Here is a 27,828-nt window from a genome sequence, read left to right as displayed (position 1 = left end):
TGAAAATTATGCAATTATATTCTGTGCTGTATTAGAAAAATATTTCTGGTCACATTCTTGGTTACTACAGAAAGAAAAGGTGTAAAACCACATCAGTGTTAGGATCCATTGAACAACAGGATAGTGACTCAAAGAAAACTACAGAAGACATCTTGGGTTATGGTATAAAAAAAACTTTATTCTCAAATAATATCTCCAAAATATCTGATAGATAAACGGTGAGTCTTGCAGGCTGTGAGGCTGAATGCACAAACTGTTATGTAAGTCTTTGTAACACTCCACTGTGTGTTTCCCTTGTGATCATGTTGGAGGACTGGGTAATTCGCCTGAAGTACCAGTGTAGTTTTATACCTTCAAATTTGCTGCCAAAAATTCATGATGCTACATCAAAATTGTATCACAGCTCAATGATCCAAACAGATCTATTAAGCTAAAAGAGAGTTTGCTCTTTTTTAATTTAAACAAATTTAAAATGTAAAAAAATAAAAGAAAAAAACCAACCATCCAATTTAAAAAAAAAAATTGCCTCTAAAAGCCATTCTCTCTAAGATATAAGTATGAGGAGTAGCCATATAGAGCTGCTGTTACACAGGAACAATGTGTTTTAAAGTTGGAATGATTTCAACCCATTACTTAATACATTTGGTGTTCTACACATGTACTGTTAATATTTCAAAGATTTTAAAAATAACGACTCAGGTATCAATGAGCACAAAGAATCAGAAATTCTGACTACATCATAAAAGCTTTAATGTTAAAAAATGAAACATGAAATTAATCCCACCTTGCTACAGAAACTGTTTTAGACTCAATATTTTCTTTCACATTTATTACCTGGAGAAAAGTTTCATTTGGCTTCAGCTCTCAAGCTTGTGTGTTCCTGTGTAAAAGCAGCCATGACGGGCAAATAAGATCATATGAAACTTTGATATTTGATACTCAGTCTCAACCATAGATCTTTACATGGAGTATAACAGTAAAAACATTGATTTCAATGAACAAGATTTTATTTGTACCTACATTGTTATTCATAAAAATTACAGCATGTTTAATAATTTGTTTTGATAATTTTTTTTTTTTACAAATCTCTTCATAAAAAATAGATTTTTGTACAAAAATGTTTTTTTTTTCTTTTGCACCTACTTCAAGTTCAGCAGCACATGATAATGGTGGTGAGAGATGACAGCAGTGAAAATGGAGGCATCACAAAGCTAAAAACAAACATTTTAGATGACAGTGACTTTCGGTTAAAGACGCACCATTTCTCAACTCATCTCCGTGCCACGGGGGACATCAAAATGGAAAAAAAAAATGTATATATGTATTTCAGCATATTTTTAAATGCACCAGCCACTTCCTGCATGTTAATGAGTTAATGAGAACACATCTCTTCAGTTTAACTTTATAATTTTGTTTTGTATCTCAATGAAAAAGCGGTCATGTGCTCAACTGATAGTTATTTATCTTTCTAATGAAGAAAACGGGACTGCAGATAAATTCTCGATTCAGAAATAATAAGGTTTAGTTACCTAGGGAGAATTTAGAGAGACCAATTAACCCAACAGTCATGTTTGTGGATTGTGGGAGGAAGCCGGAGAACCCGGAGAGAACCCACACATGCACAGGGAGGACATGCAAACTCCGTGCAGAAAGACCCCGGGCCGGGAATCAAACCCAGGACCTTAATGCTGCAAGGCAACAGTGCTACCAACTGCGCCACTGTGCAGCCCAGTATTTTAAACCCTTAAATTAATTTCACATTGTCATTTTTATAAATAACATTTTTAAAATCAAAGCAGTGCACAGCTACAAAGTGGAAGGGAAATTATGTGGTTTTCATAATCTTTTACAAATATATCTGAAAGGAATGGCATGCACAAGTATTCTGTCCACTTTATTGGGACTCCCTTGGTAAATAAAATTCAGCACAACCATTTGCTTTCAGAGGCAAACTCTATGAAAAGTGAATTGAAAAAGCTGCTCCATGGAGGCCTTTGTTTGTTCAAATGCAAAAAAAGGTGGTGGAATAATTTGAAGCACAATTATCTTGCAAAAACTATTTCAAGGTAATAGGTAATATTTTTCACTAGCAATGCAAGGAACTCAGAAAACATGTAAATATTTTTTTTATTAAATAATTAATACATAATCAAATACTAAAAAAAAAAAAATGTTAAAAAATTTTGTGTGAAGAACAACTAGCACTGCAAAAGACCCTGAACAGGGCAGAAAGCTGGTCGGAGTTCACAGGAAACTGTAAGGGCTAAAAACGGGCATTTCTGAAAGAAAATCTGTTGGATTTAAGAATGGGTGTGAAGTTCATTTTCCGGCAGGTCAATGGCTCTGAATAGACAGCCAAAGCTATAATGATTAGATCAAACAGTCAGATCAAAGCATATTCATGTGTTAAAATGGCAAACTGAAAGTGTAGACCTGGATCCCATTGAGAATCTGTGGCAAGACTCGAAAATCACAATTCAAGGATTCTCTCCATCCTTTTCAAGAGAGCCTGAGCTACTCTGCAAAGGAGAATGGGCCAAATTTTTTCTGAACGTGGAGAGCTGAAAGAAAAGTATCTTAAAAGACTGTAGTTGCAGGAAAACGTGGTTCTACAAAGCATTATCTCAGAGAAACTGAATACATACGTAGACTTTGTATAAATGTTTAAAAGTTCTATTAGTTTTCTTCCACTTCGTAATTGCTGTATGCTCCACTTTGTACTCTATAAATATGAACGTAAAACCAAATTCAATACATTGGTATTTGTGGTTGTAATGGGGTATGAATATTTTGCCAAGGCACTGTATGATATTTTAGTCTATATGGCATCAGAACTGTCAATTCTATGTTGCATTCGTAACCATGTTTTGGAAGATTAAAATTGTATTCAGTTCAACAATTAAAATTGATTCTGTATTTTAAACATTTGCGTATATATTAGGTAATTTATATAAACAGTAGAAATTGCCTCAAAATTGTGAAAAACATAAATCTTTCCAGGGTCTAAATCAATTATACCAGCTAAATCACTTAGGCAGATAACTTTTTGACTTACATACAATAAGACCTAACCCTCCCACAGTCCTAGTTTGACACTCGAGAAGACCGAGGTAATGGAGGTGTCCTATTTATGCTTATTATATTTATTTATTTTTTATCAGTTCCCAAAACTGATAAAAAAATAAATAAAAACTTGTAAAAGCACATATGGGGTCAGTCCGACCGGAACAGGGTAACAAGCTCACACAGGGTCTGCTCGACCCATTTAGGTCTGTGGGAGGGTTAAAATGATCAATACTACAGATAGAATTAGGCCAAGTAATCTCTTAATTTTATGTTTCTTCTCCTTGGAAGTAATGTTAATAGTTCAGTATGGCCCAGCCAGAATTTTGACTTGAATCTATGGAAGCGTCCACAAATATTTTCAGTATTAGAAGTGAGAATGGTTCCAATGATATAATGGAAAAAAGGCATTCTCATAAATGATGGAAAAAGGTGTAAATGTTTGGGTTTTTTTCACAAGCAATATAAAAATAATAGAATGTAACTTTTGTACATTGTTTTTGTATTTTTAGTAACACCAGTGTTAGTTCCAGTCAGAAATAAACTTCTTGATTAAATGAAAATAACTTGAACTCTAAAGCCATCAGGCATTTGAATAATTTTGAGCCTAAATTTCTGTAAAGATGAAATAGTCCGATGCATCAAAACGATTCTTAATGTTATCCCACAGATGGGTTTCCACAATCTCTTCACGTCTGTGTTAGTCTCTCTCGCATTGCCCTTGACATTTGTCTCTCACTCGGATAAGGCTAGCAGGTTAAAAATACACTGACTGTCAGGATCAGACATAAAAATAGACATGATTACGGACCATATAAATAACATAAATGGATAGTGGTTTCTGTCATGTTACACAGACAGTTTCTCACATATAACAATTACCTAAGAATAGGTTACTAATTCAACATTTCCTGCCATGGGCTTATATTTCTACGCCACATTTTTAGATGCAACTGGGCCCACCTTTCACAGAAAGTCTGTGAAGGATATCTGTTTTTATAACACAATGAAGTCAAATAGCGCCTGACATCTGTCACTGCAGACGTGGTTATCAGGGGAAATATTGAAACATTAGTGGGTGGAAAATCCTGTTCTGAGCTCAGCATGCATTGAAGTGTGCTTATAGAAATTTTACAAAGACTTGACAGCCGTGCAGGAAACTCAGTATCTGCACAAAATGACATTCTGCATTATGCCGTGTTTTTATGGGCCTGGAGGATGTCAGATCTAACTGCGGTAGTGCAGTTACATTGTGGCATGCCTGAATAAATTCTCTCTTTCAGGTACACTAGGAGATCATATATCGTTCAGTAATTATAAAACTAGACCTTTTAATACGGTTCTGGAAACCAGCCTCTAATTTTCAGGCTCTATTATGCACTCCTGACTCCATAGGAAATCTACGCTGAATTAATCAAATCAATTAAAACCAGAAGCACAAAAAGCTCTCTCGCAATTAAAAAAAAGAAAGAAGGAAGAGATGTGGCTCATGACTGTGAGCAGACGCTCCACTGTTGTTTACAGATGTCTTGTTTATTCCTATATTCCTTGCTGAAATATTTTTAAGAGCTGCTCTGTTCATCAATTTTTCTGTCTTTGCATCACAATGGTTGTTTTACATAAAACAATGTCTATCCAGACTCAACCAGCATTGTTTAACAGCATTTCATTTGCAGCACTGAGGTCTGGGGCACAGTCATTTTCCAGTAAATGAGGTGAAAACCGTAGAGTTTTGACAATCTTCTCGTGCACACTTTTGGGGTATTTGAGTTCTTCAGAATAATCAGCTACTTTTAACACGACTTCTCTCTGCAAGAAATATGACACATTAGTTAGAAGATGTCATTATTTTGTCTGTTGGAAGCTCTTCTCTTTACATGTCCCTAATCTACCAGCACATGAATTCAATTTTAGAGAAAGTTTTTGTGGTTGTGCTGTGGATGGTGGTTGAGAAACGAAAAGAAAACAAAACATGGAAAACATAAAAAAAAACAAAAAAAACCCCCAAAACAAAACATGAGGCTTAACGCAAATGCTGGATGTATAAAAATATTCTCAGAATGTTGTGTGTGAAGCATGAAACAAACCCTGGAAACAACAAAGGAGACACAGTGAAAGCAATTAAATCTGTTACATAAACCAAGTGCAGCAACTTTTGAAAAAATAATAGTATTTTTAGAAAACACTGCGAAAAATAACAGGCTTAATGTTTGAAACTTGTGGATTTTCTTGAGTCCTACAGATTTATGGATGTCAGAGCAACATTTTAAATTTCCAGGAAATCGGCGGGATAAGTTTGTCCGTAAGCTTGTATATTTGTTGCAGTGATGATCCAGCATTCATAATGAAGGATTTGACACACTGTCTGCTGATGAGGTATTTCTTAAATAATACGGGGATATAATTGCTGACTACCCTAAATGTGCATGTTGCCTTCCTCATGAACTTATTTGACTGCTGACCGCTTCTCAAACCAATCACAAACTCTCTGTGCTCTTTGAAAAGGCTGTTGTAACAAGACTGTGTGCATCAGACATGTAATGTGATGAAAGGATGCACAATAATAGTGGTGGAAAGGAACATGTGCCTTTTAAAGATGGTTAGAGAAATGGTTGCAGGGCTTTTCTGAAAGCTAATACTCGAAATTGTCCCATTTTCAAGAAAAAAGCTGCTAATGTATTCTGTGTAAATTACTATTTTTTGGATAGGTATTTTGCAAGTTATTGTAACTAGTTTTTAATGAATGTGATGTTCTCCTTTTGTTTCTTCTACCAATTACATTGAAGCAAGTAAAAGCTTTCAGAAAGAGCAAGAAACTGACAACATTTCCTGTCTATCTCTTTCACATGGGAAATCCCACACTTCTGATTAGCTAGCATGTATGGCAACAAATAAACAACTGCTAACAGGGAGCAAGAAATATAAATGTGTATATACAAACACACTGTAACCCTGTATTTAGTCATATTGTCTTTTTAAAGATAGAAGCTTTTGAATTAAAATTCTTTTTTGAATAACTCCTTTAGCAAACCCATTTCTGTTCCCAAATCTTCTCTTCGTTCCCTCGTCCCAAATGGGGCAAAAAAAAAAAAAAAAACATGAACAAAAACAAAACTAAACAAAAAAATAATAACACTAGTGCAAAATTTGTGCGATTTATATAAACTTTATATTTTAGAGTTCCCAGCAGCCGTAGTTTGGGAAGTCCCAATGAGCCGCTGGGCTTTTGAACATACGAGTCTGTTCATTGATATCTTCACTGAAGAAAAATACCAGAAGAGACACATAGAGACATCTTGATGTCTCTGTTTCCACTCTAACATGTCCATGTCTCTTTTTACAGTTAGTTTGACTGACAACAGTGACTAACTGCACTTTTTTGTCTGCGTCCATTTGTCCAGTTGCTGTCAGTCAGACAGTCTGTCAGCAAATCAGTTTATCTTATTTCGGATTTTGTGGCTGGAGAGTGCAGTGTAGAAAAGGAATCAGTCATCTTGCGGCTGATAGTCCAGACCAGAGTTACAAGAGAACAAATCATTTCCTGGATTTGGGCACAGTTGATTGCAGCAGTTGACAATCCTGACAGCTTATTGCCTCCAGGTTTCCACTTGTTAAGCCACCAAGCACAGAATTGTGACGAGTCCAGGAAAAAACAAATGTTTGATTGTGTTTGACAAGCTTCTGGAAACCAGTCCATAGTCTGCAAAGGCATTACAACGCAATCAACTGGTTTTATGTTTCAACAACTGAATACTGTGCAGGACTTATTGGTGTTTACCATCTTCTTGTAATATTTGAACGTGTTGGAAACTCGCTTAGCTTGGGATAACGCTTGGTGATGGTGCAAAACCTTTGGAAAACATAGTTTAGAGAGGCTTGATTTACTATGTTTTAACCTATTTAGCTGCAGTGTACTACGGTGCTGTCATAAAAGGCATAAAAGTGGCATAAATTAATGAAAATTACAAGAATCCATGAAACAAATTGTTGTAATATCTGTCCACTAATCGTACCTAACTCTGTGATTGTCCTGCTTGTCGCTCAGCTCTCTAAATAGGCTAAAACATTTTCAAACTTAACTCTCATCTAACCCTGATTTTTGTTCACCAAATGTCAAACAGGTTAATATTAAATTAATCCATTAAACTAATCATATTCACTGCATTTGGTTTTTAAATGTACGCAAATCTGTGGAACCTACATGAGGTTCTAACACAAGAAAGACTGTAAAAGGTTCATTTGTCAAATCCAGAAGGACGGAAAGTCAGTGGGATGATTTTGGTCCAGCACCAGTTACTATCTAAGGTTTTATATGGGGTCCATCTTATATCTGTGAGGGTATGAAAGGTAGACTAGGTGTATGTGCTTCCCCTGAGGGTGAAACCTCGTGTTGGTCAAACCCATATCTGGCCTGCAGCGGGGAAGTTCATAAGCCTGTACCACTGTGCAAATTTGGCATGGGAGTGTGGGATGATATTGGAAATAACTGCTGCTGATTTAGTTATGTGACCCTTACTGCAGAGCTTTTTTTCCAAGAAAAAGTAAGGGCAACTTCTTCAAACTTGATGAGCATGCTCTTAGCAGCAGTTCAACTAGCTATACCATCTGTATACATCCTTGAAATGTATCAGGGCCAAAAAAAAACTGTAGCTGAAACAGTAATCTCCTGAAATCAGACTTCGTGATATTTGATGAGGTCATGATTTACTGCCTTTTCTTCTGTCACCATCAACTATCTTTTCTGTCTTTCTCCCTCAAACCAGAGCGGAAAAATGCCATCAGAGTGGAAGGAAGTGGAGTAGAGCTGCATTATTGTGAAGATTTTGCTGGCAGGGCACCAGCATGATACACAAAGGCTGCTCATGGTGACAAGTCCAGATATTAGGTTTGTTTGCTTTCTATTTTGGTTACACCACTCAGCAGACCGCCACATGAAGGTGGTCTGAACCGCTTTATGGGCAGAAACAGGTTTGCCCAACTACACCACAGTGCAGACTGTGTTCAGGGTGGTATCAAATCGAACTGCCTTAGCCTCCGTGGGCTTCATGTTGGTGTCATACATTGGATTTTCAAATGATGCCTGCCCATTGGAGCTCTCATGTCCGACATAGCCGTTGAATTGGACCTTTGGACGGGTCCTGAAAAAAAGAGAAGCAACACTGCATAACCAGTACAACTTTATCTGCTAACGTAAATCATATAATATATATATATAAAAACAAAGCCAATTTTAACAAGGATTTCAAACACAAAATCCTAAACAAACCACACAATCAGTCATGTGCAGATTTTTAATGATGAGAAATTGCTTTACCGTTTTGATTCCTTGCTGTCATTTTTTATAAAGCCTACTTTCTTAGGCTTAGTGGCTCAAAATAATGCAGAAAATGCTTCAAAACAATTTCTAAATGGTTCATAGATGTCAAGGTAAATATTTGTATATATTTAGTGTTATCATATCTATAATTGTTCCAACAACATTTTAGATTGAAATGTGTTGCTTCAACTTGTCAGTGATCAAGTTGTCAAAATAATCAATATTTTTGATATAATCAGTGCTAAAGAAGAATTTTTCAAAAATGCAAATCTGCGTCAAAATCAATATAAAGAAACCCAAACACTCAGCCCTCCCCTCCGAAGAACCGCTCACCTGATCAACAATAGGCAAGCACATAAAAAAAGACAACAAAAAAACCAAAACATATGCAACCCTCTTTAGAAATGTTGAGCAATCTCGCATGTAGTTGTGCTAATGCTGGATAACATCAGCTAGCAATCTGTTGAGATATTAGCTTTGTGGACATGAGTGACTGTCCCATAGGTCTGAGCTCTCTCATTAAGAACCACTTCCTGGGCTCAAAGTTCTATCAGACCATGATTAATAGTATTTTTTACTCTTAACAAGAATATTGTCTCTTAAAAAATGTTTCATTGCTATTGAGCATTTTCTTAGTAAATGCATTGAGTTTGAAATTTTTGTATTGTGAAAACCATATTCAGTACAGTAGATATCCCATAATATTTACCATTATAACCACAATGTTTGGTTCTCAAATGAGCTAAAATAAAGATTATTTATCTGCAAATCACTGTTCTCTACAATGTCACAACTGACAAAAAGGGCTCAAATGACACAATCTGTAACTTTTGCCTTACCGTTTGACTTTTTTGGATAATTTCTTTCAGTGCAACTAATACTTGCAGACATTATAGTTGGTCTAAACCAGGACCATAGACAGAAGTAGCATTGACTTATATCTAAATGAGCTCCACATGGAGTCTTGACATTGAAATTAAGTCCATTGCCCTCTAGATATGTGTGCAATTTCCAAAGCAAGGCTTAGATAATTTAACTTTAAAAATCAAGAGACTTTTAAGTTGGATAAAAAAATCAGTATTTTTGTGATGTTGTTAATAGTGGTACTTTTTACTCTAATAATTGGTGGTAAAGTGTAAACGATGGGGGGAAAAAAGTTCTATTGCTAACAATCAATAAGAAACCAGATCATGTTTCAGTCATTAGCTCACATTAGCCAGGGTTATAGAAACATTTCCATGCTTTATTGTGTTGATTTGCAATGCATGATCCCCTGAGCTCTTTTAATTTCACAGGAGCTCATAGGGAGATACATTAGTTCAGAAATAACTAGACAGTTTAACGCCTCATATCCATTCACAAATGGGAGGAAAAATTTAAGAAGTTTATAGGTATGACTCATAACTTTGTTCCTCAAAACCACATCTGTAGATCTCAGAAATGCAAAGTTAAATTTATTTAACATTCCTTTTAGATCTATTTTTAAACAAGCTGATTTGCAGCGATGACTGAACAGTTTTAGGGTGAGGAAGTTATAAGTAAAAATGAAAAAGATAGAGTGTCCAAACATTTTAAATAAGCTGGAATCCCCATGGTTGCAGTTCAAAATATATACATGTATCTTTAATACACATACATGTTCACAGCATGCTTTTTTTAATTAAGATTTTAAACTGTGGTCTAACTGAACATTTAAGACTGACAAATACACTTTTCCTAATTTGTCTGTTTGTTGCAGATTACATTTTAGATAATCAGTTCCTTTAATCCTGTTAGATTTAATCACTTACTTCTACACCCTGTGGAACTACTTGCAGCGAGGAGTGCTGCTGCTGTTTGATTCTGACCTCATTAAGAGTGGGTGTACGCGCGTTGGGGTGCGTGTGTGTGAGCAATGGTGGAAATTCAACCCTGGGGAGCCACTAAGCCTACCCTACATGTTCAAGCCATTACTTTACAAAACTGCACACACCAACACATGGCATGGACCTCCCTGCATGGAAGAAGCTTAAATCATGGCACCGGCCACGGCTGTAGGTGCAAAACTTTCCTTCTATCAGGAAAATGACAAATGGCACACATAATTGCTCTGACAGTGTTGTAGATACTATATAGACAAATGGGTCACAACAGAAAAAAAACTGCAGAGCACACACACATGCAAACCCTTTAGTTTCTCATTAAGCAACTACTTATCAGCATGTGAAGTATTAATTTATATTTCTGTCGGCTTGCCATTGTAGTGGTGTAGATGTTGAAACATGCCTGCAGAGATTTAACTATATAGAGTATAATGAATGCAAGGCGTCATACTGGATACAGTATGAACAAACTTATTAATGCAAGAGTGCATCAAAGCATCTGAGTAACTTTACTCATTTACAATTTAAAGATTGGTCTTAATGACATCATGCTGACAGGGAGATGACAATGAGATCAAAGACAAAATAAAATGCCCTGATAAAGCTTTTAATGATTGCTGTTTGGACACAGTAGGGCTGCACTGCTTCAGAAAAACTTCATATTATTTGTTCTCTTCTGAGTAGAAACATCACCCCAATTGCTCTTTGCTGATGCAAGTAATCCCAAAATTGTGTTTTAAGCTTTAATTTAGGTCCACATAATATTGTGCAGCCTTACTAAACAGCATGAATAACAGATTGCAAACTAAAAACAAGAGATGGGAAATTTGACGGAGGATGTGGCGGCGGGCGGAGGTCTGGTTGTTAGAACCAGATGGATGACAGGTGCCAGTCTTACCTGCCGCCAGGCCCCCAGGTGTTTTTTGGTCTCTCATTGTCATCTGTGTCAGCAGACAATGTCCTGCATACAACCAGCAGCTTTAATGTACATCGATTAGAACTGCAGAACTTGCAATGTTTGTTAAACAAGACCTGGTAGTTTCAATCGTATATGAATGTGCAATTGAGATATATCATCATCAAATATTTAATCTATTTCAGTATTTCAATTTAAAAAGTGAAACTCCTATATTTTAATTAGAATGTTACTTAAAACTAATAAAAAAAAAGCTTGAAGCAGAAATGTTACAACTATGTTGTCCAGCACAGTCAGTGACATTACCCACAAAGAATGTGAGCCATAAAAGGACATTCCTAAAAAAGTTGTTTGTTCAAAGTGCTGCATACTAGCATTTTACGAAAAGTTAAGAGGAAGGAAATTGTATTTGAAAATGATGCTTAAGAACAGGTATAACTGCAGCCGTGGGAGAACAATGAGGCAACGCTCATTAAAGACTTTGGGAGAGATTAACGATCTGTCAACAGCAGTTGGAGTCAAAAGAGCCTTTCACAAAACACCTTGTGGCAGGATTAAAGGCCCATTTAACTGTCTACATGTGTTTTGTAAAAGGACAGATGTGGCAAGGGGGTAAAAGCCAGCCCGTCTCATTACTGCTTCAGCTGATGTACATAAGCGTATGTGATCTTGTCAGGTTGAGAGAACGATGTGGGGATGACATTTGGTTTGTGAGACCGCAGGATCTAAAGGGATGAACAAGACTCGGCAATCAATTCAGACAACAATGGTTAGAAGGTGAAATAGATAATTTAAATTTGATGCATTTGGCAACAGCAGGAACACTGCCCTGAGTTTCTCTCCAAGAGTTGTTTTGAAAAGAATGGGAGACTTCCAATTCAGATTTTATGAACTGACTTCTCACTAGGCTGTAGTTTTTGTATTAAAGTTACTTTCTGTAATTACCAAAACTTCACTAAAACGATCAAATTGAAATATTTTGCTGTTTAGAATTAATCTAAGTTTTACTTCTGGAACTGAATGACTAAAATAGATTAAATGTTTGATTATGTTTTAATTTGTGACAATGCAACTCTGTATTGTTGATGGTAATGTAAATAATGGAATAGTTTCAATCTAAACAAAAAATCACTTAAATATTCCTGTACACCTATGGACTGTTTAGTAATCAATTACTTTTCTTTAAGATTGAATGCTTTAAAAAAAAAAAAAAAAAAACTTTATACATTGCTCTAAAAGCCTTCCTGCTCTCGAACTTTGCAGGAGACATTAAAAGGAAACACAATAAGATTTTGTTCTTATTGTAGCAAATTTTTACTATATTCAGTCTTTGTGTGCTAAGTGTACTGAACTATAAAAAAATTAAGACAAAACTAATGTTTAGAAAAGAAAAGTGTAGCTGTGTTTAAAATTAAGACTGATCCCAAGAATAAAATACAAACTAAAACCAACATATTTTCACAGAAACAGGCTCAGGTATCACATCCAGCACCTTTTGGTAGTGTGTTTACAGAACCAGAGGACAAACAGCTGTTTTGTATTCTGGTCTGCTGCTGGTCTGCTTTTTCTGAAGGATTGCCAATGAGATTATAGCTTACCTGTGCTTGTAGAGGTAGAAGGCAAACCCAGAGAGGATGAGGGCAAAGAAGGGAACTAAAATGGCTGCTGCCACAGAGCTGCTGTTCGTGTATGGGTTTGATGGATTCATTGCCGTGGTTACAGGACCTAGAGTCACGAAGAGATAAACCAACATGTACATATAAACTCGAACTCAAACACTTGATTCAGTTTGCTTCACATTTCTATTCATTCTGGAAGATTTGTTCTGAAATAAAGAAATCCCAAACAACACATTTGAAATGCATTATTTTAAATGCTATGTTCGTTGCATGATGTTATGAAAACAGTGTGTTGGTGCTGCCAAGCAGACCCACCTCGTCTTGTCAGAGAAAACTTGCCAAAGTCTTTACTGTGAATATGTCCCTGGTAAACGAAAGTCTTCTGGTCAGACTCCGCAGTGACCTGAAACACAAGAGAGAGTTCAGGTTTTAGAAAAAAAACATGTAAACAAGTATGAGCTTATTTGTTTATAAATTAGAAAAATTTCATATTTCTTTTTCTAACTTGACAAAACTCCACGTTTTCAGTTTTACAGGAATGCATCTTAAGGGAATAGTTTTAAAGAAACATATAGGTTAGATATTGTTTAAATTAATTTTAAAATATTTATACAAAAAAGTATTAAAAACTATAAGTGTAACAATACAGTCTATAGACCAAATTTGCATGAAATAGCTGTGTTTTCTTTTGTTTTTCTGTTTTACTGTAGTTACAGTTGACGCACACTAAAGAACAAATACACATATTTTCACTGTCCATCTTATTCTAAACTAACTAAACTTTTCCTATTAAAGGTAATTTAGGATTACCAACATTACTGCTTTTAAGAAGGAATGAGGCAAATTTTTATGGCTTTCTTCAAATTCAGAAATTTATCTAAACTAACATTGCTATACCTTTAGGTTGAATAATGAGGATGTAAACTTCTGATAAATTAATTCACAATATTTGAGTTACATGGAGGCACACCTTTGGCTGTATTCTAAGGCACAAATCAAGCATACTGCCTTCTGCTGTGACATGATAAAAAAATTTTAAAGACATCAGACAGATTTCAGGAGGGGGAATTATGAACTATTCTTAGTTACAATTTCCAGATGCCTGAAGGAGCCATGTTGAGCTGTTGAAAGAATTACAAACAATATGGGACTGTCCAGCAATTATACTGTTCTGGAAAAAGACGGATTGTGTGTTCCCCAGATGATCGTGTTGTGGTGTGCAATGAACAAAAGGAAAGGATCTTCTAAGGTGCTTGTGGAGCTGGTGGGAAAGTGTCATTATTTACAGTGAAACAAGGGGTGTACCTATGAGGGCAGATAATGACATAGTAAGGATACTGAGATAGGAAGAAGATTTTACTCCGAAATCTAGATAATCAAGAAAAGTCCAACAGTTATTGTCAGAAGCTTGTTGAAGAATACCCAGAATGTTTAACCTAGGTCACAAAAAAAACAAATTTACCAAATGCAAAAGGATGCATGTGAAATTCTGACTAACCCTAGCCCTCATTCTAGTGTATAGCAAATGTAAATGCTGTTAATCCCAAGTGACCTAAAGGCAGAAACCTATTTTGTGTATGTTATGAATTATGAATTACAGATTGAGCTGCTGATTTTTCTGCTTGAGCTTAATAACAAAAACTGCTAATGAGTACTGTCTTTCCGTTGTTTTAAATAAAATTTGAAAAAGACAACAAATGCATTAATATCATACATTAAAAACTGTTGTTTTCCATAAAATGTAGTAATAGTATGCTTTCAGCATCACTTAGCTAAGTGATGCATTTAAGAGCTATTCTCTTAAATGTTCATGCTCTCTCACCCCTTACAGGGTCTCTGAAGCATCCAGGATTTTTACTCAGCTTCAAATATCACCCAAAAAATTTTACTGACTGTCTGACTTTCTCTCCTTGGCATCCCCTAAATGGAAAGTTAATTTAAATGACTGATAACATCCAAAGTGTAAATACAGAAAATATAATCTATCCATGCCACAGGAAATTTATGAAGGCACAAAGTTAAATGTCACAATAGCTCAGTAAGAACTGAGTCCCAAGCCTGAGCCCTGCAGAGCGTTACATGCTGCAACAATTGCTTGGTGAGAAGATTAAGTTCCTGGAAGTCTCAGCTGCATGCCTGGGCCACTCATGGTGACAAAAAGGTATATTCAGCCATTAACTGGGGCCTCTATGACAGAAAGGCAATTGCTCACTCTACAGCAACGAGTTAGTGAGAATTCAGAATCACCTCCATTTTTGTCATTACAAAGAGCTGCAACACTACTGAGTAGTTATATTACATCAAGAAATGTAATGCATTGTCTGAATAAAATGAAAGCACACTTTTTATTCCAATGGTGGATTTTTTTTAGTAGCCTATCATGCGTAGCTCCTAATTTAATTTTTAGAGCTGCAACACTCAAGCAAACTAAAAAAAGACTGTGCATGGTACGATGAGCTGATCAAAGCCCTAAACTTTAGGTGCCACACAGTTATTTAAAAACAGGCATCTAATTGCTAGCACCAAAGTTAATCCATTTTTCCTCATTAAGTCCTCTCTTACGGATGCATTGAAGAAACACAAAGTCGACTGAAAGCCATAGAAAAAAGTACTGTGATCATGTACAAATAAACTTGTAAATGATATGTGATCAAAATATATAAAAAGTACCACAGATTGTTTAATATGATTACTTAAACCTTGCTATCACTCCTTGGTTAGGCATAACCATACACAAGCCCCTTATAGCTGCCATGTTTGAAAAAAAACAGAGGATAGTGTTGTCCAAGACTTATACTATCAAGTAAAATCCATTTATTTATCATCAAACTAATAAGATTATCAGAATTGGTTGAAAATACTTGTCAGGAGCTCTAAAGACTTTTTTAGAGAAAATTCTTAAGATGAAGTAATAATAAAGCGCTAAAGATATTTTGAAACCAGAGCCATTTTTAAAGTCCGTTATGGGTAAGTGGGTGTCCTATGAAGTAAATTTAAATCAAAAACATTCAATTCATGGTGTAATTTTATTACGAGATAAGAGTTACCTTCTTTCCAAAGTGGCACTATGGGTAATACGGTAGTGAACAGTTCTGAGACGGAGCTAAGCAATGTGTCCGAACACACAGGGAGAAATTAATCTCAATCTAGGGGATCTGAATTGAACTGGAATGTGTTTAATTCGTTTTCTTCACAGGATCACCTAACTAGAACACACTGATTGCCTTGAGGTTCATGTGTTGGGTTCTGTAGTCATGCAGGACTGATTCGCTTTCCCACTTTGACGTTAGCTAGCTCACAGTAATCACAGCTGATAGCAGAAGCATTTAAGGTCACGTCACAGTCTCAAAGAGGACAAGAGGAACATTAACAGAACCCAATATATTATCATTTTCTAAATGGTAAGAGAATTTAAATCAGAATCACTCATGGCAACAGATATCAAATCTAAAAATACCGTCATCTAGGTTCAGGTTCACCTTAAGAACAAACCATCCAGACACACTACACACGGCAGTGTGACGAGAGAAGGCATGAGAGGTTATTAAAGGAAGAAAGTCAACAACAATTGAAAGAAATGCAGAACAGCATCTCCTCAGGTCATGGATTCTCTGGGAAAAGACATTGTTGGGCAATATTGTTTGACAGAGTAAGGAGTGAAGGATTGATAATCCACAGGCATGTTTCCACTATGCACAATGTGATGTTTTAATGCATAATTTAGTTTTCAAGAATCTTTTGTTTTACTATGGATGTGTTTCCACAGTGATGCACCAAACAGCATCTTAAAGTTTGTTGTAAACTAAAAATTGGTTAATGTTAAAAAAATCCTGAGGGATTAGATTGTTTTAATGTTTTTTTTCAATGCTTTGATGTGAGTTTTTCCTGTCTTCCAAAAACAGCTAGAAGTAGACGTCCATATTTTATTTGATTATTATTTCCCACAAAGGTAAGCAGATTTTATTATTGCAATGTACAATAATTAACATAAGTAACTGGGTTAAGGTGTTGCTTGTAAACTAATATTCGAAAAACTTCAGCTGTGAAATTTACGAGTTACAGCAAATATGAGTCATAGTGGAGTTTAAAGCAAGAGACAACCAAATCAAAATAGTTTGAATACTCCTCCAGAGAGAAAGCAACATCCCATCAGAAAACTCCATTCATACTACAGTGTAGTACTGTCTAGGTGAGTAAGTAATGCCTCCTTAATGGAGTCATTTTCTGGGTATTCTTATTTGGTCCTGGTTCCTGGAGTGTAAATAATGGGGGTCAAAGAATGCCCTCAGGCAACAACCTTGTTCCTGGGAAGTCTTCCTGTGGAAGATGGAATGGAAATGCAAAGTATGGGCAATTAAGAATATCAACATCAAGCAGAATAAGTAGACTCAAACACTTAGACCCAGATATGCAATGCAGGATTAACTTTGGTAAGAGTTAAGTAAAAAGTCACAACAAACAGAACAACCCCTTGGATGACATATTACTTGAACCACTCTGTATCTCGCTATCCCTGAAACAAACTGAAAGCTGAACATTTGGATCCATCTTTACCAAAGGGGTCTCGTTTTTGAGACAAGTATAAAAAACAAGACAGGAAGTGCTTACTTTTAAAACATAAATATTATTTTGCCATATTTGATTAAAGCGCTGCAAGTGCCTTTAATTAAAGAAGCTTTTGCTTACATATCCATCCATAGCCCAGTTGTCATTTTTAAACTTGCTGTAGTAATACTCTGTTGGCCCCTTCACTTGATACACCTTCAACAGCAGCTGGTTTTCCTCTGACTTGTAAGTACCTAGAAAGATAGAGGCAGAGATTCAGATTGCATATGCAAACAGTTTGACTAGTGTTTAAATCTTGCATAAATCAATGGCACATTATCTCCTGATTTGAGTTGGAACTTGTCAAAGTCGAGGACTTTGCCAGAAGAGACAAATATGGATAGGCAGGCAGGTGGTAAGCAAACAGATTTGTTTGTGACAGGCAGAGAAAAGGAGCCACCTTGACATTTCAAATGATCATCCTCTCTTTCCTTCAAAAAGCATATAACACAATATGGGAGGAAAACATGACATTTAGCCTTTAGCAACATGTCTGTGTAAATACAGTGCAAACACAAAAGCAGCTGATTGTCAATATGACAGCAGACAAGCAAGCAACTTCTAAGAAGAAAAATCCAAAAGCCACACATTTATCAGCTTTAATTTGCAAATAAACACCTAAAAGATCATTTTCTCTTTTGATTTCTTTTATGGGCTCGTTACATTATTCATTTATTTATTTTATCAGATAGTAAGTTCTCATTGGCTAAAAAATGTCATTTAATTTCAGCAAAAAGTCTCAAACCCCAGGACACTATTTATGTACTAATATTCATAAGAAGTGAAATTTTAGCTAATTTTGTTGTGAGCTGCATTCCAAGGTTGGATAGTAATGTGATAAGGGCTGGGATTTATTAATTAAATAGATTCCTACAGTTTGTTTGCTTTTGACCTATTTATTCTGCCTTGTTACTTTTCATGTCTTTGTTGGCCTAGATTAATAATCTACACTGTGAAAAAATATAAAACAACCATTGATTTCTTTGTGTTTTACTTTCAGACTTTGTTGTAATCTTTTAAAAGAGAGTTGTCAGGGCTAAAACTATCAATAGCATCACATAGGCTACCTTCACACAGCAGGTAAATGCGACCCACATCTGCTTTTTTTTTTCTTCCCCCATTTCCAACTGTTTCACGGCAGTCTGAGAACCCCAATTCAAATCTTTTCAGCCTTTCCAGCATCCTTGTGGGAGTATGCAACTAAAATAGTTTCTCTTACTTTAATAGATAATAATATCTAAAACCCCAAAATTATACTCTTTTACCTGACAGTCTGATTGACACCCCGCTGGTCTCCAGTAATGTGACGTTCACTCGGCTGCTGGTAGCATTGAACCCAGTAACTGCAAAAGTGGTGGTCTGCCTCTTCCCTAAATACTCGTAAAAACCACTCCACTCAGAGTTTGGAGAGAAGACATCTGCTGGAACTTGGAAAGAAATACATGGATAAATAACAAAAGCTTAACAAAACAGGAGAAGTAATCTTTGACAGCTGCTAAAATATCCTAACGCAATATATTGAGCCTCTGCTTCCATCACGATTGAGGGGTCAGTCTATGCCTCACGTCAAACAAAGATGCTGCTGTATTCTTGCAAGAATCTCAAAACAGGGTCTTTTCCTGTGGTGTTTTTCTCTTCTTACTGTCTCCTTCAAACTAAAGATTGACTTTGAAATAATTCATTTAATTTAAAATGTGTTTCATCATATTTGAGCTGATGTATTTCACTCTTACACTCTTGCACTTTGAAGAACTATTCGGTAAAAACGGCTTCTACTGATCTGTGACCCATATAAGTAACATTCATTGCTACAGTGTCAGCATCTTTTTCTCCATGGGAAATTCTTTTTGAAACTCTCATGCTTACTGAGAAATAATGTAATTAATTCAACAAAAAAAGTGGAAAAAACAATCAGCAATGAAGCAAAAACTCTTCAATTAATATTAATGTGCTGTTTGTAGTCCATTCTGCATACCACGGATCTTATTCTTCTGTATGTCTGACTCCCCTCTGCCTTTGGGATTTACTTTCACTCCAACTGAAATGAAAGACAGTTTAAAATTCAGTTCAGCTTGAATTGTGTTCAAAATATTATATAAATTACACGTAAAGAGAAAGAAAAAAAAACTAGAAGAAAAATAGAAAGTTACTTGTTTCTGTTAGAAAATAAAATAATTTTGTGTTATAACAGGAAACAATACTGAGAAGAGTGGGTAGGTGCATCTTTCAATATCTTAAAATATAATTGATGTTCATTTATATCAGTAATTCTATTCACAAAGTCAGACTCATATTATATAGGTCCATTATGCACTATTGCGTTGTATTTATAAATGTTTCCTCAATCACTGTGGCTTGAAAGCTATAGATAAAATTCTATTTCTTTGAATTTTTTCATATTTTATGACATCAAATAAATGATTTTTCGTACAGAAATGTTGGTGTTCAAATCATTTTCTTTTTTTGCCACATTAAGATCAAGAAGGTCTTTAAAGGGTTGGTTGAAGTGAAATGTGTTAAATTTATCCATTAAACTGTTAAAATGTGAATAAACAGCTATCTTACTGAAAACTTCATGAAAATAAATATGAAGCACATTTTCACCTTAATGTAATTTGGCAGAATACAGATATTAGTCACAAATTAAAACCGTCTTGAGTTTCATCATTCCTTTTCATTATCTTGTTGAAAAATTGTGCATCACTTGGCTCTATCTATATATCCGATTTTAAACCCAGGATAAAACCATTTTAAAAGCAGAGAATTTCTGAATACCTTTACAGAGCGGAGGTTTCCCTGTCCATCTTCCATCACTTTTGCAGGTTCTGTGCTCTGATCCACCAGACAGATAAAAACCTTCTTGACACGTGTATATCAGTGTATATCCTAAAGTTGGCAGGTCCATAGCTCGAACATCCACGTTACTGGGGGTTTCTGGCTGTCGACATGAATGAGCTGAGTGATGAGAAGAAGAAACATTCTAAAATTTGACAACTGAACAGCCAAGTGATTTCTTAACAGCCTGATATGAACAAGTAATAGTTATATCCTGAGTTAATCCTTACCTATGCATTCAGGTTGAGTTCCACTCCACGTTAGGTTTTCCAGGCACGTTCTTGTTGTCGAACCGAGGATATGGTAGTTTTTGCGGCACTTGAAAGAAATCTTACTGCCCACCTATGTATCATTGAAATATGATGACAGAAAGACTATTCAGTTTAGTCTGTTCTATTTGAAAACCACGCCATATTCAACAGAAAATAACCTTCAATTCACAACACACTCAGCAGATAAACAAGTTGAGGGGGTGCCGAGAAAAAGCTTTTAAGGCACATTTGGAAAGAAATCATGACTGTGCGGAAGAAAAAAACCCTTCAGTTTTCTGACTCATTTCCAATGAATATGTACATCACATGACTGCTAATATACCAATTCACTGCGATAACGTTCTTAAAGAAGTGTTTTAATCTTGTTTGGGGACTGAAGATGAAGAATTGCATTGTCAATCAATATTTGAGAATCTTAAACTTGAACTCCAGTGTCAAAAACAGTCTTCTTTACTACTGTAGACTGAAAATAATCTCTTTATTACCTGTTTAAATAACTTATCTGAGTTCTAGCCTTTAGATTTACATTAGAGTTATTAATATTCAAACCCTTGCCACAGTCGTACTATTTATGTAATATCTCAAAGTTTCCTATTGGTTTATTTATGGACGCTGCTGCCTTCGTTCTAGCGGGTGTTTGCTGTTCTTGCAGTTCTCACGCTGTCAAAGTCACCTCAAACTGAACTGGGTTAACTGCTGACTGATCTTTTAACTCGGACTTCCAGAACAAATCAGCACCTAATCCCCTTTCTTAAGACTGCTTTGGTAGTCTACAATTCTGCCTTTCAGATTGTCAGAAGCTCCTCTACTTTTCACCCCCACCTCATCCCAGTTGTCTTCAGAGCCTTGGTTAAAGTCTCTGACAGCCATCTGTTAACCCGGCTGCTCCACCACCAACACAAGCAGCGTGACTGCCGGTGACATTTTGATTCGTGGTGGCTTTTTAATATTTTAAAACGCATTAACTGCATGAAAGAAAGCTGAAGTAGCTTTAAATGAAGTGCATATCAGATTATGTTACTTTCTACAGTTGAGTTAGACATAAATTACTTTGGATGATTTTTTTAGAATCTTTTTCACAGTTACTGCTATAATAATCCACAATCATCTCTTTCTTTGAATAGAACATTTTCCTACGTAATTCATGGACGTTTGTATTTTTTGTTACTCATCTATCTCAGGTTTACACTGCTTGTTTTCAACTGTGTTGTAAATACTGTGAAATGTTTATAAAATCTTAACTAATTTAAAAAATTAAAACTCAGGGAATGCAAGTGTCAACATCTAAGATAAAGCCTGCTTTACGATGCAAATATATTTTAATCAAGAAGAAGACCCTTCAAGCTCAACTAAAATGTTCTTACACAGACAAACCAAATAGCTCCTGGAGAAAAGGTTTATGATCGGAATAGAGAAAGATTCAAATTCTTAGCCACAATAACAAAACATAAGTTTTTAAGAGTCGAGATTAGGCTTTCACACATAACTACACTATATAAACTATAAAGCACGAGGAATGCAGCATCATGCGTTAGGTGTGTGTGGCTGTCAGAGTAACTGTACACAAAGTAGATGGAATAATGAAGAAAGACCCTCGTCTCCCCTCTCACGCCTTGTTGTGTGTCTCAACAAGACAATGATTCTAAATGTAAACAAAAAAATTTGAAATAATAAAATAGGTTAGCATCAAGTTTTTGGAAAGTCTCAACACAAATTAAAGTTTGTGAAATATTTAAGTTAAGCTATGTCTACCACATTTACCAAGAATAGTGGTCAAATCTCCAATAAGTGCTTAGGGTCACTTTAATCCACATTATGGGGGCTGCAAGTGCATATTTGAGCCTATCTTGGCTAAACTTATGCATCCAATTATTGTTTTAAGATTCCTTGCATTAATTTTGCTTTGTAATTATTTTTACCAGAATTCTTTAAATCAAAAGTACAGTGACAATAATGATATTCATGCCTGTGCTGATATACAGCATATAAACTTCTCATCAAAAATGTATATTTGATTTGTACATAAAGAGTCACAATAACTTTAACATAGTTCTTGCATTAGTGTATAGTTTTGGTTTTACTGGTCTTAGTAAAACCATCACATCATGGTTTGGTTTTCAGTAATATACCATGGTCAACAGTGCTGACTGCTGCCCTGCGATCCAATAATAATAAGCAGGTTACATACATGTGCTTATCTCTTTCAATAAAAAATGCAAGGTAATTTCAGCAGCATAGAAGCTTTGAAAATATATATATTTTTTAATTCACCGCCATCAAGTCCTCACCTGAAAGCCCTGGGCCATGATCGGAATACCATAGGCTGGAGTTCCTGGATCACGACAACTGTTGAAGGTTGGGTCTACACAGACATAAAAAAAGTAAACATTGTATTTCATTATGCTCCTATGATTACATTACCAACTGTGCCATCCAAATAACATGCATAAAAACAATTATTTTATGAAGATTTTTTTTATTTATTTTCCAAGGACATAAAAATACAGGTAATCAGACCAAAATAACACACACACAAAAATGAATGAACATCTACAAAACTAGTAATAAAGTAAACCCATTAAATTATGTGAAATGCAAATTTCTGAGATGGGGCAGGAGATGGTGTTAAGCAGGAACAGGTATCCTGCTTGTTAAAAATATGGCCCCTGCTTCATCACACTAAAATCAAACAGTTGAATTTTCTCTTCAACGCATCTTTATGTTCCACAGAAACCTGCCAATTACTGTACTCATTAAATTTAATCAGGTCTGTTCAAGCAGTGATTCGTCTAAAAATGTACTTTCTGATGCATCCTACTAGTCAGAAAGCAATCGTGTTTTCTTTCTTTTAGTTACCTATACAAGTTGGTTGATGCCCACTCCAAATCCCATCTGCTTGACAGAGTCTGGTGGCAGAGCCCATCAGCACATAGGGGGAATGGCAGTAAAACCTGACCTCTGACCTGTAAGAGAAAATAAATATTAAATCACACATAAACATGACAGGAGCCCCAGTGTTTAAAGCCATGACGATATCTGGAAATTCTTCTGTGCCACACAGCAAATACTATGACAAATAGGGGTGCACCGATAAATCAACCGGCCCCAATTTTTTCAATTTTGGGAGATCGGTGATCGGCCAGTACTTACATGTGAAGGTGATCGTACTCACCGATCTTATCTACCTATGCAAATTAACCACTCTCTTCTTTTGCTCTGCTGTGAGAGAGAATTGACTGGTGGACATGACCGACCAGGTCAGTTAACAATAGTCATCCCAAACTTTCTTTTTATATTTAGCAACAACTCAGGCAAAAAAAAAAAAAAGATCAGTATCGATCAAAATCAAAATAGGCAGGTCAGGCTTCTAAAAGATCGGTAATCGGCAACCAGCCAGAACACTGCAGTCGTTGCACCCCTAATGACAAAGCATTTTGTCTCATGTAGAAAACCCAAAGTTTATCAACTGACCCGTATGAGAAGATGTTCCCCTCTCTGAATCCTTCACCAGGAGAACCAGGATCCCCACACAGAACAGCTTCAAAAACAAAATAGTGACAGTCAACACTCTTACTGTTCTGTACTTTTAGCATCGCTGACAATCCTTTGCTTAAGCTCAAATGGAGTGTGCTCCATTTGAGCTTCTTTATGTTCTTATTAAGAACATAAAGAAGAATATGAACTCACGCAAACACTGTGGAATGTCTCCAGTCCAGGTCCCGTTTCCTTCACAGGTTAAGACAGCAGGGATGGACATCTGATAACCCTGAAAACAGCTGTAGCTCACACTGGATCCCCAGGAATCATCAGTCCCTTCGACCTTTCCATTGAGCACTTGGGGGGGATGTCCACACTGGATAACTGAGGCAAACACACACAAATCAAAGTTCAGCAAAATTGTCAGGATCTCTGCTTATCCTATGAAACTTTGTGTATGTAGCTCAGGAGGATATACACAGCATTTTACCCTTAATTTAACACAGAGACCCATTTCACTTAGTCCCTCTTTTAAAACAAGAGAGCATTTCATTCTTGCAAGAGAGATGTATGCTGATCCTCTTAAGTAGGGAATTACAGAAAAGGTGATAGATTTTCACTAAAACTTGTTCATATCTACAGTCAGAGAAAATAATTAAAAGTTTTAAAAACACTGAAACTGTGAAAAACCTGTTAAAGGTTATGTTTTGCCACTATGCACAGCTAAGGGGATTGTGAGCAAATTTCACTGGCAGACAGAAAACAACAGAAATGTTGCATCTTAGCATCACCAAGTCACCATAACGACCATTTATTTTAAGGATTTGTGAGTGTACTGTGTCAAACATTATTGCAATGACCCTTTACCCCAAAAAGCTTTTACTACTTTTAATGAAGATTTTAGGCTTCATGATTCAAACCAAGCCATCAACATTCAATAAGGCCATAATCTGTCTACTTTTATTCAGCAAAAATTGGGTTTTCTTTCAAATGTGTTTTGAATGAAGATTTAGATGATATCCCTTAATTCTTCCCTCTGATACACATTTCGAGCAGCAGTTCTATTTCTGGTAATGATTCACAAAAACCCATGACTATTTTAACGCTTAATTTTGAAACTGCCAGTGTTCGGTGATGATATCAGATTGTCTGCGGCTGTCTGAAGATTATTGTGCATTAAAGGAGGAATCTGTTATCATTTGATCATTAGGCAATGTGCTGTTTATGCATGACAAAGTTATTAAAGATGACGTGCACACACTTGCAGAACAGTTCACGTGCACTGATGTGCGTGCAGATAACTTCATGACACGATAAACATCTCTGTGTGTGCATGTAACTAACTCCCTGAGATAATGATAACCATCTGCAAGGCTTCAAACGTCTCATAAAGTCAGTGTAATTTCTGTCTAACTAGGAGACAGATGGTGTCATGCTCCATTCACACCGCTCTGATGATACAGGGTGCACACATGGATCCAGACACAAGGCTGTTTTTTTTTTTTTTCAGAATGCTTGTGACATTCAAAGCCAAAATTAGTAAGTTGATTAGCTTGTTGCAAGTAGATGTGGTTGCCTGGAAACCAAAAAAAAGGTTAAAAAATGTAGATGTATGAACCCATCAAAGGTCTAGATGAAGTACTGAGAGGAGAGTATGAAAATACAACTATCAATTTCTCTCAGTATGAAATAATAGCTATTTGGCTTTTTCTATCATGTCATTGTTTATGTAATGAGTTTGAGCCAGCTACATCTGTTTGCAGGATCTTAAGCAACATATTTCTGTCCTTGAGAGTCACGAGCGTTCTGAAGAAGCCTCCAATGTCCCCAAAGTCATTTTCCGAGACAAAAAAAGAAAGTGTCTCATCATTCAGTATTGCTCATTTCATATTCCTACAATGTGTTTGGCTGGTCCGCCCCCATCCAAAGGAATAATCTATACACCTGCACACAAGTCATTGCCAGTTTTGTTCAGCATGCAGTTCATCATTTTATTGCTTTGTGACTCCAGGAACAATAGCTGGTGGCTGGCCAGAAGCTAACGGGGATCCAAATTAATCACTGTATGAGTGTTTTCTCCTTCATATAAACAACTTTGTTATTATCGAACAAACTCCAGCTGTCTAAAAATGAAAGAAAACACTTTTATTGACTTCAGCTTTTTTAATATTCAAGGCCTGTATTTCTACAAGTCTCCAGTGCCTAAAGGACACTTGTGTTTGGAAATGTAGGATTTTGAACTATAGAGTGCGGTGACATCAAAACCTGGAGGAAGAGAAGTAAACTTAGCTCATGTATCTCAACAATACTAATTCATTACCTAATTAGTATTGTTGACTCCTTCCACCTACTCCACCCACTCTTCTTTCCTTGCAAATCTTCCCCCTACCTCACCTCTGTTAGTCCCCAGCTCCAGCTTTCTCTCATTCCTTACCCCTGAACCCCTCGTCTCCCCTCTCACGCCTTTTTGGACCACTTCCCCTCTGCCTTTATTTTTCTTTTAGGCATTTCGCTCTTGGCACAATTCAGCTAGCCAACACATTTTTATGAGCCTAATTCCTTTTCTCACGGTGTGTTTACAGGTTCGGGGGCAGCTATTGATTTGCTTCTCGGTTTTCTCATCGCTTCTTTCCTTTCTCACTTGTTTCTCTTTTGCTTCCTCTTTGCTGCCACTGTGATGCCTCATCAAAACACCTCCCTTTTCCATTTCCATTCACTTTCTTAAATCTCTTTTTCTTGACATCCCAATTCTTATTCTCTTAATCTTTCTGTTGCTCAATGTGTGCCATTGTTGGTTTTGTTTGCACCACCCTCCATTCTAATCCCATTTTTTCCAAATGCACCTCTTTGATTCTCTCTCCTCCCTTGTCACTGCTAGGCCTTTTTACCTTCCACCGCATACCTATCACCTTTTGTTATTACTTCGATTACAAAATCTGTCAAACTACAGCCTTGAATTCTCCGAGTTCTATTTATTTGTTTACATATTTAAGAAAAATAAATGGTTTTGCATCAAAATAGGGTTGGATCTACACAAAGGTGATGGAAATGGGAGGAGTAAACAAAACTCATGATATGAGAGGAATACTCTAAAGAGCAGGAGAAAGGTGAGCACTAAGGGAACAGAAGATGAAAAGAAAGTGGACAAACAAATGGGAGAGAGCTTGAAGCCCATTCCCATCCCCAGTTCTTATTCATCCCTAACACCTATAATTTCCACTTTCAATTTCCTCGTCAGTCTCCATCACAAACAGTATCGTTTTTTTTTCTTTTCTGTTCTACCTCTCCAACTCCTTTGGTTGGTTCCTTTTCCTTTTCAGCATCCTCTCTCCCAGTTTTCTCATTTTTTTCATCTTAGTTCAAAGCCTCAGTTACTGAGAAAGCCAGCAGGATATTTTCTGTTTATGGGAAGAGGTGGTAGAGAGGATTGCAGGAAACATTTCCCTGTTAGTGTTGTTGAGCATAATAGTCTAAACTAGGTTGTTTTACTGTACCATTCTCAAACACTGCATGCTTTCTTTTAACTTCTTCTTTTGAACAGAAGTTGTTTTTTTTTGCCTTAAAAACTCACACTGTTGTTTTGACGGGTAATGTTCTTGTGTCCCGATTTTCCAGCAGAAGTGTAGTTCATCCTCAGCCTTTTATTTTGGCAAATCAGCACTCATTTAAATATCATTTCTTACTGAAATCAGCACTTTTTTAAATACCAATTCCAATAGCATAGAAATGTTATCTTCCCACACCCCTTTTTATGATCCTCAATGCATGTTAGTAGAAAATACTGTGTAATTTTTCAATAAGCAGAGCTTTAATGTAGCGAATAAACTGATGGAATTGAAAGGAGCAAAAAAATTTTATCAGA

The 27,828-nt window shown here is 36.2% G+C and overlaps 1 protein-coding gene across 4 annotated transcripts in view; it reads right to left on the bottom strand.

Moving 5' to 3' along the window:
• Positions 1–157: 157 nt before the first annotated feature.
• LOC116718451 (CUB and sushi domain-containing protein 1) overlaps positions 158–27,828 on the bottom strand; it is a 431,730-nt gene continuing 404,059 nt past the window's right edge. For 2 of the 4 annotated variants that reach the window (XM_032560407.1, XM_032560408.1), the window contains exons 63-75: positions 24,177–24,350; positions 23,961–24,027; positions 23,346–23,452; positions 22,778–22,851; positions 20,448–20,559; positions 20,158–20,337; positions 19,358–19,420; positions 18,648–18,809; positions 17,464–17,576; positions 13,093–13,180; positions 12,757–12,883; positions 11,141–11,203; positions 158–8,201 (exon numbers count right to left, since the gene is read on the bottom strand). In XM_032560407.1, the coding sequence (XP_032416298.1) occupies positions 8,042–8,201; positions 11,141–11,203; positions 12,757–12,883; positions 13,093–13,180; positions 17,464–17,576; positions 18,648–18,809; positions 19,358–19,420; positions 20,158–20,337; positions 20,448–20,559; positions 22,778–22,851; positions 23,346–23,452; positions 23,961–24,027; positions 24,177–24,350 (1,490 nt within the window). In that variant the 3' untranslated portion in view covers positions 158–8,041. The remainder of the gene's footprint in view (positions 8,202–11,140; positions 11,204–12,756; positions 12,884–13,092; positions 13,181–17,463; positions 17,577–18,647; positions 18,810–19,357; positions 19,421–20,157; positions 20,338–20,447; positions 20,560–22,777; positions 22,852–23,345; positions 23,453–23,960; positions 24,028–24,176; positions 24,351–27,828) is intronic. The other 2 variants (XM_032560409.1, XM_032560410.1) reach the window with 1 other exon arrangement.

This window comes from Xiphophorus hellerii, chromosome 4 (assembly GCF_003331165.1).
Source record: "Xiphophorus hellerii strain 12219 chromosome 4, Xiphophorus_hellerii-4.1, whole genome shotgun sequence".
Classification (NCBI taxonomy): Eukaryota; Metazoa; Chordata; class Actinopteri; order Cyprinodontiformes; family Poeciliidae; genus Xiphophorus; species Xiphophorus hellerii.
This window is presented reverse-complemented; position numbering and strand designations above follow the sequence as displayed.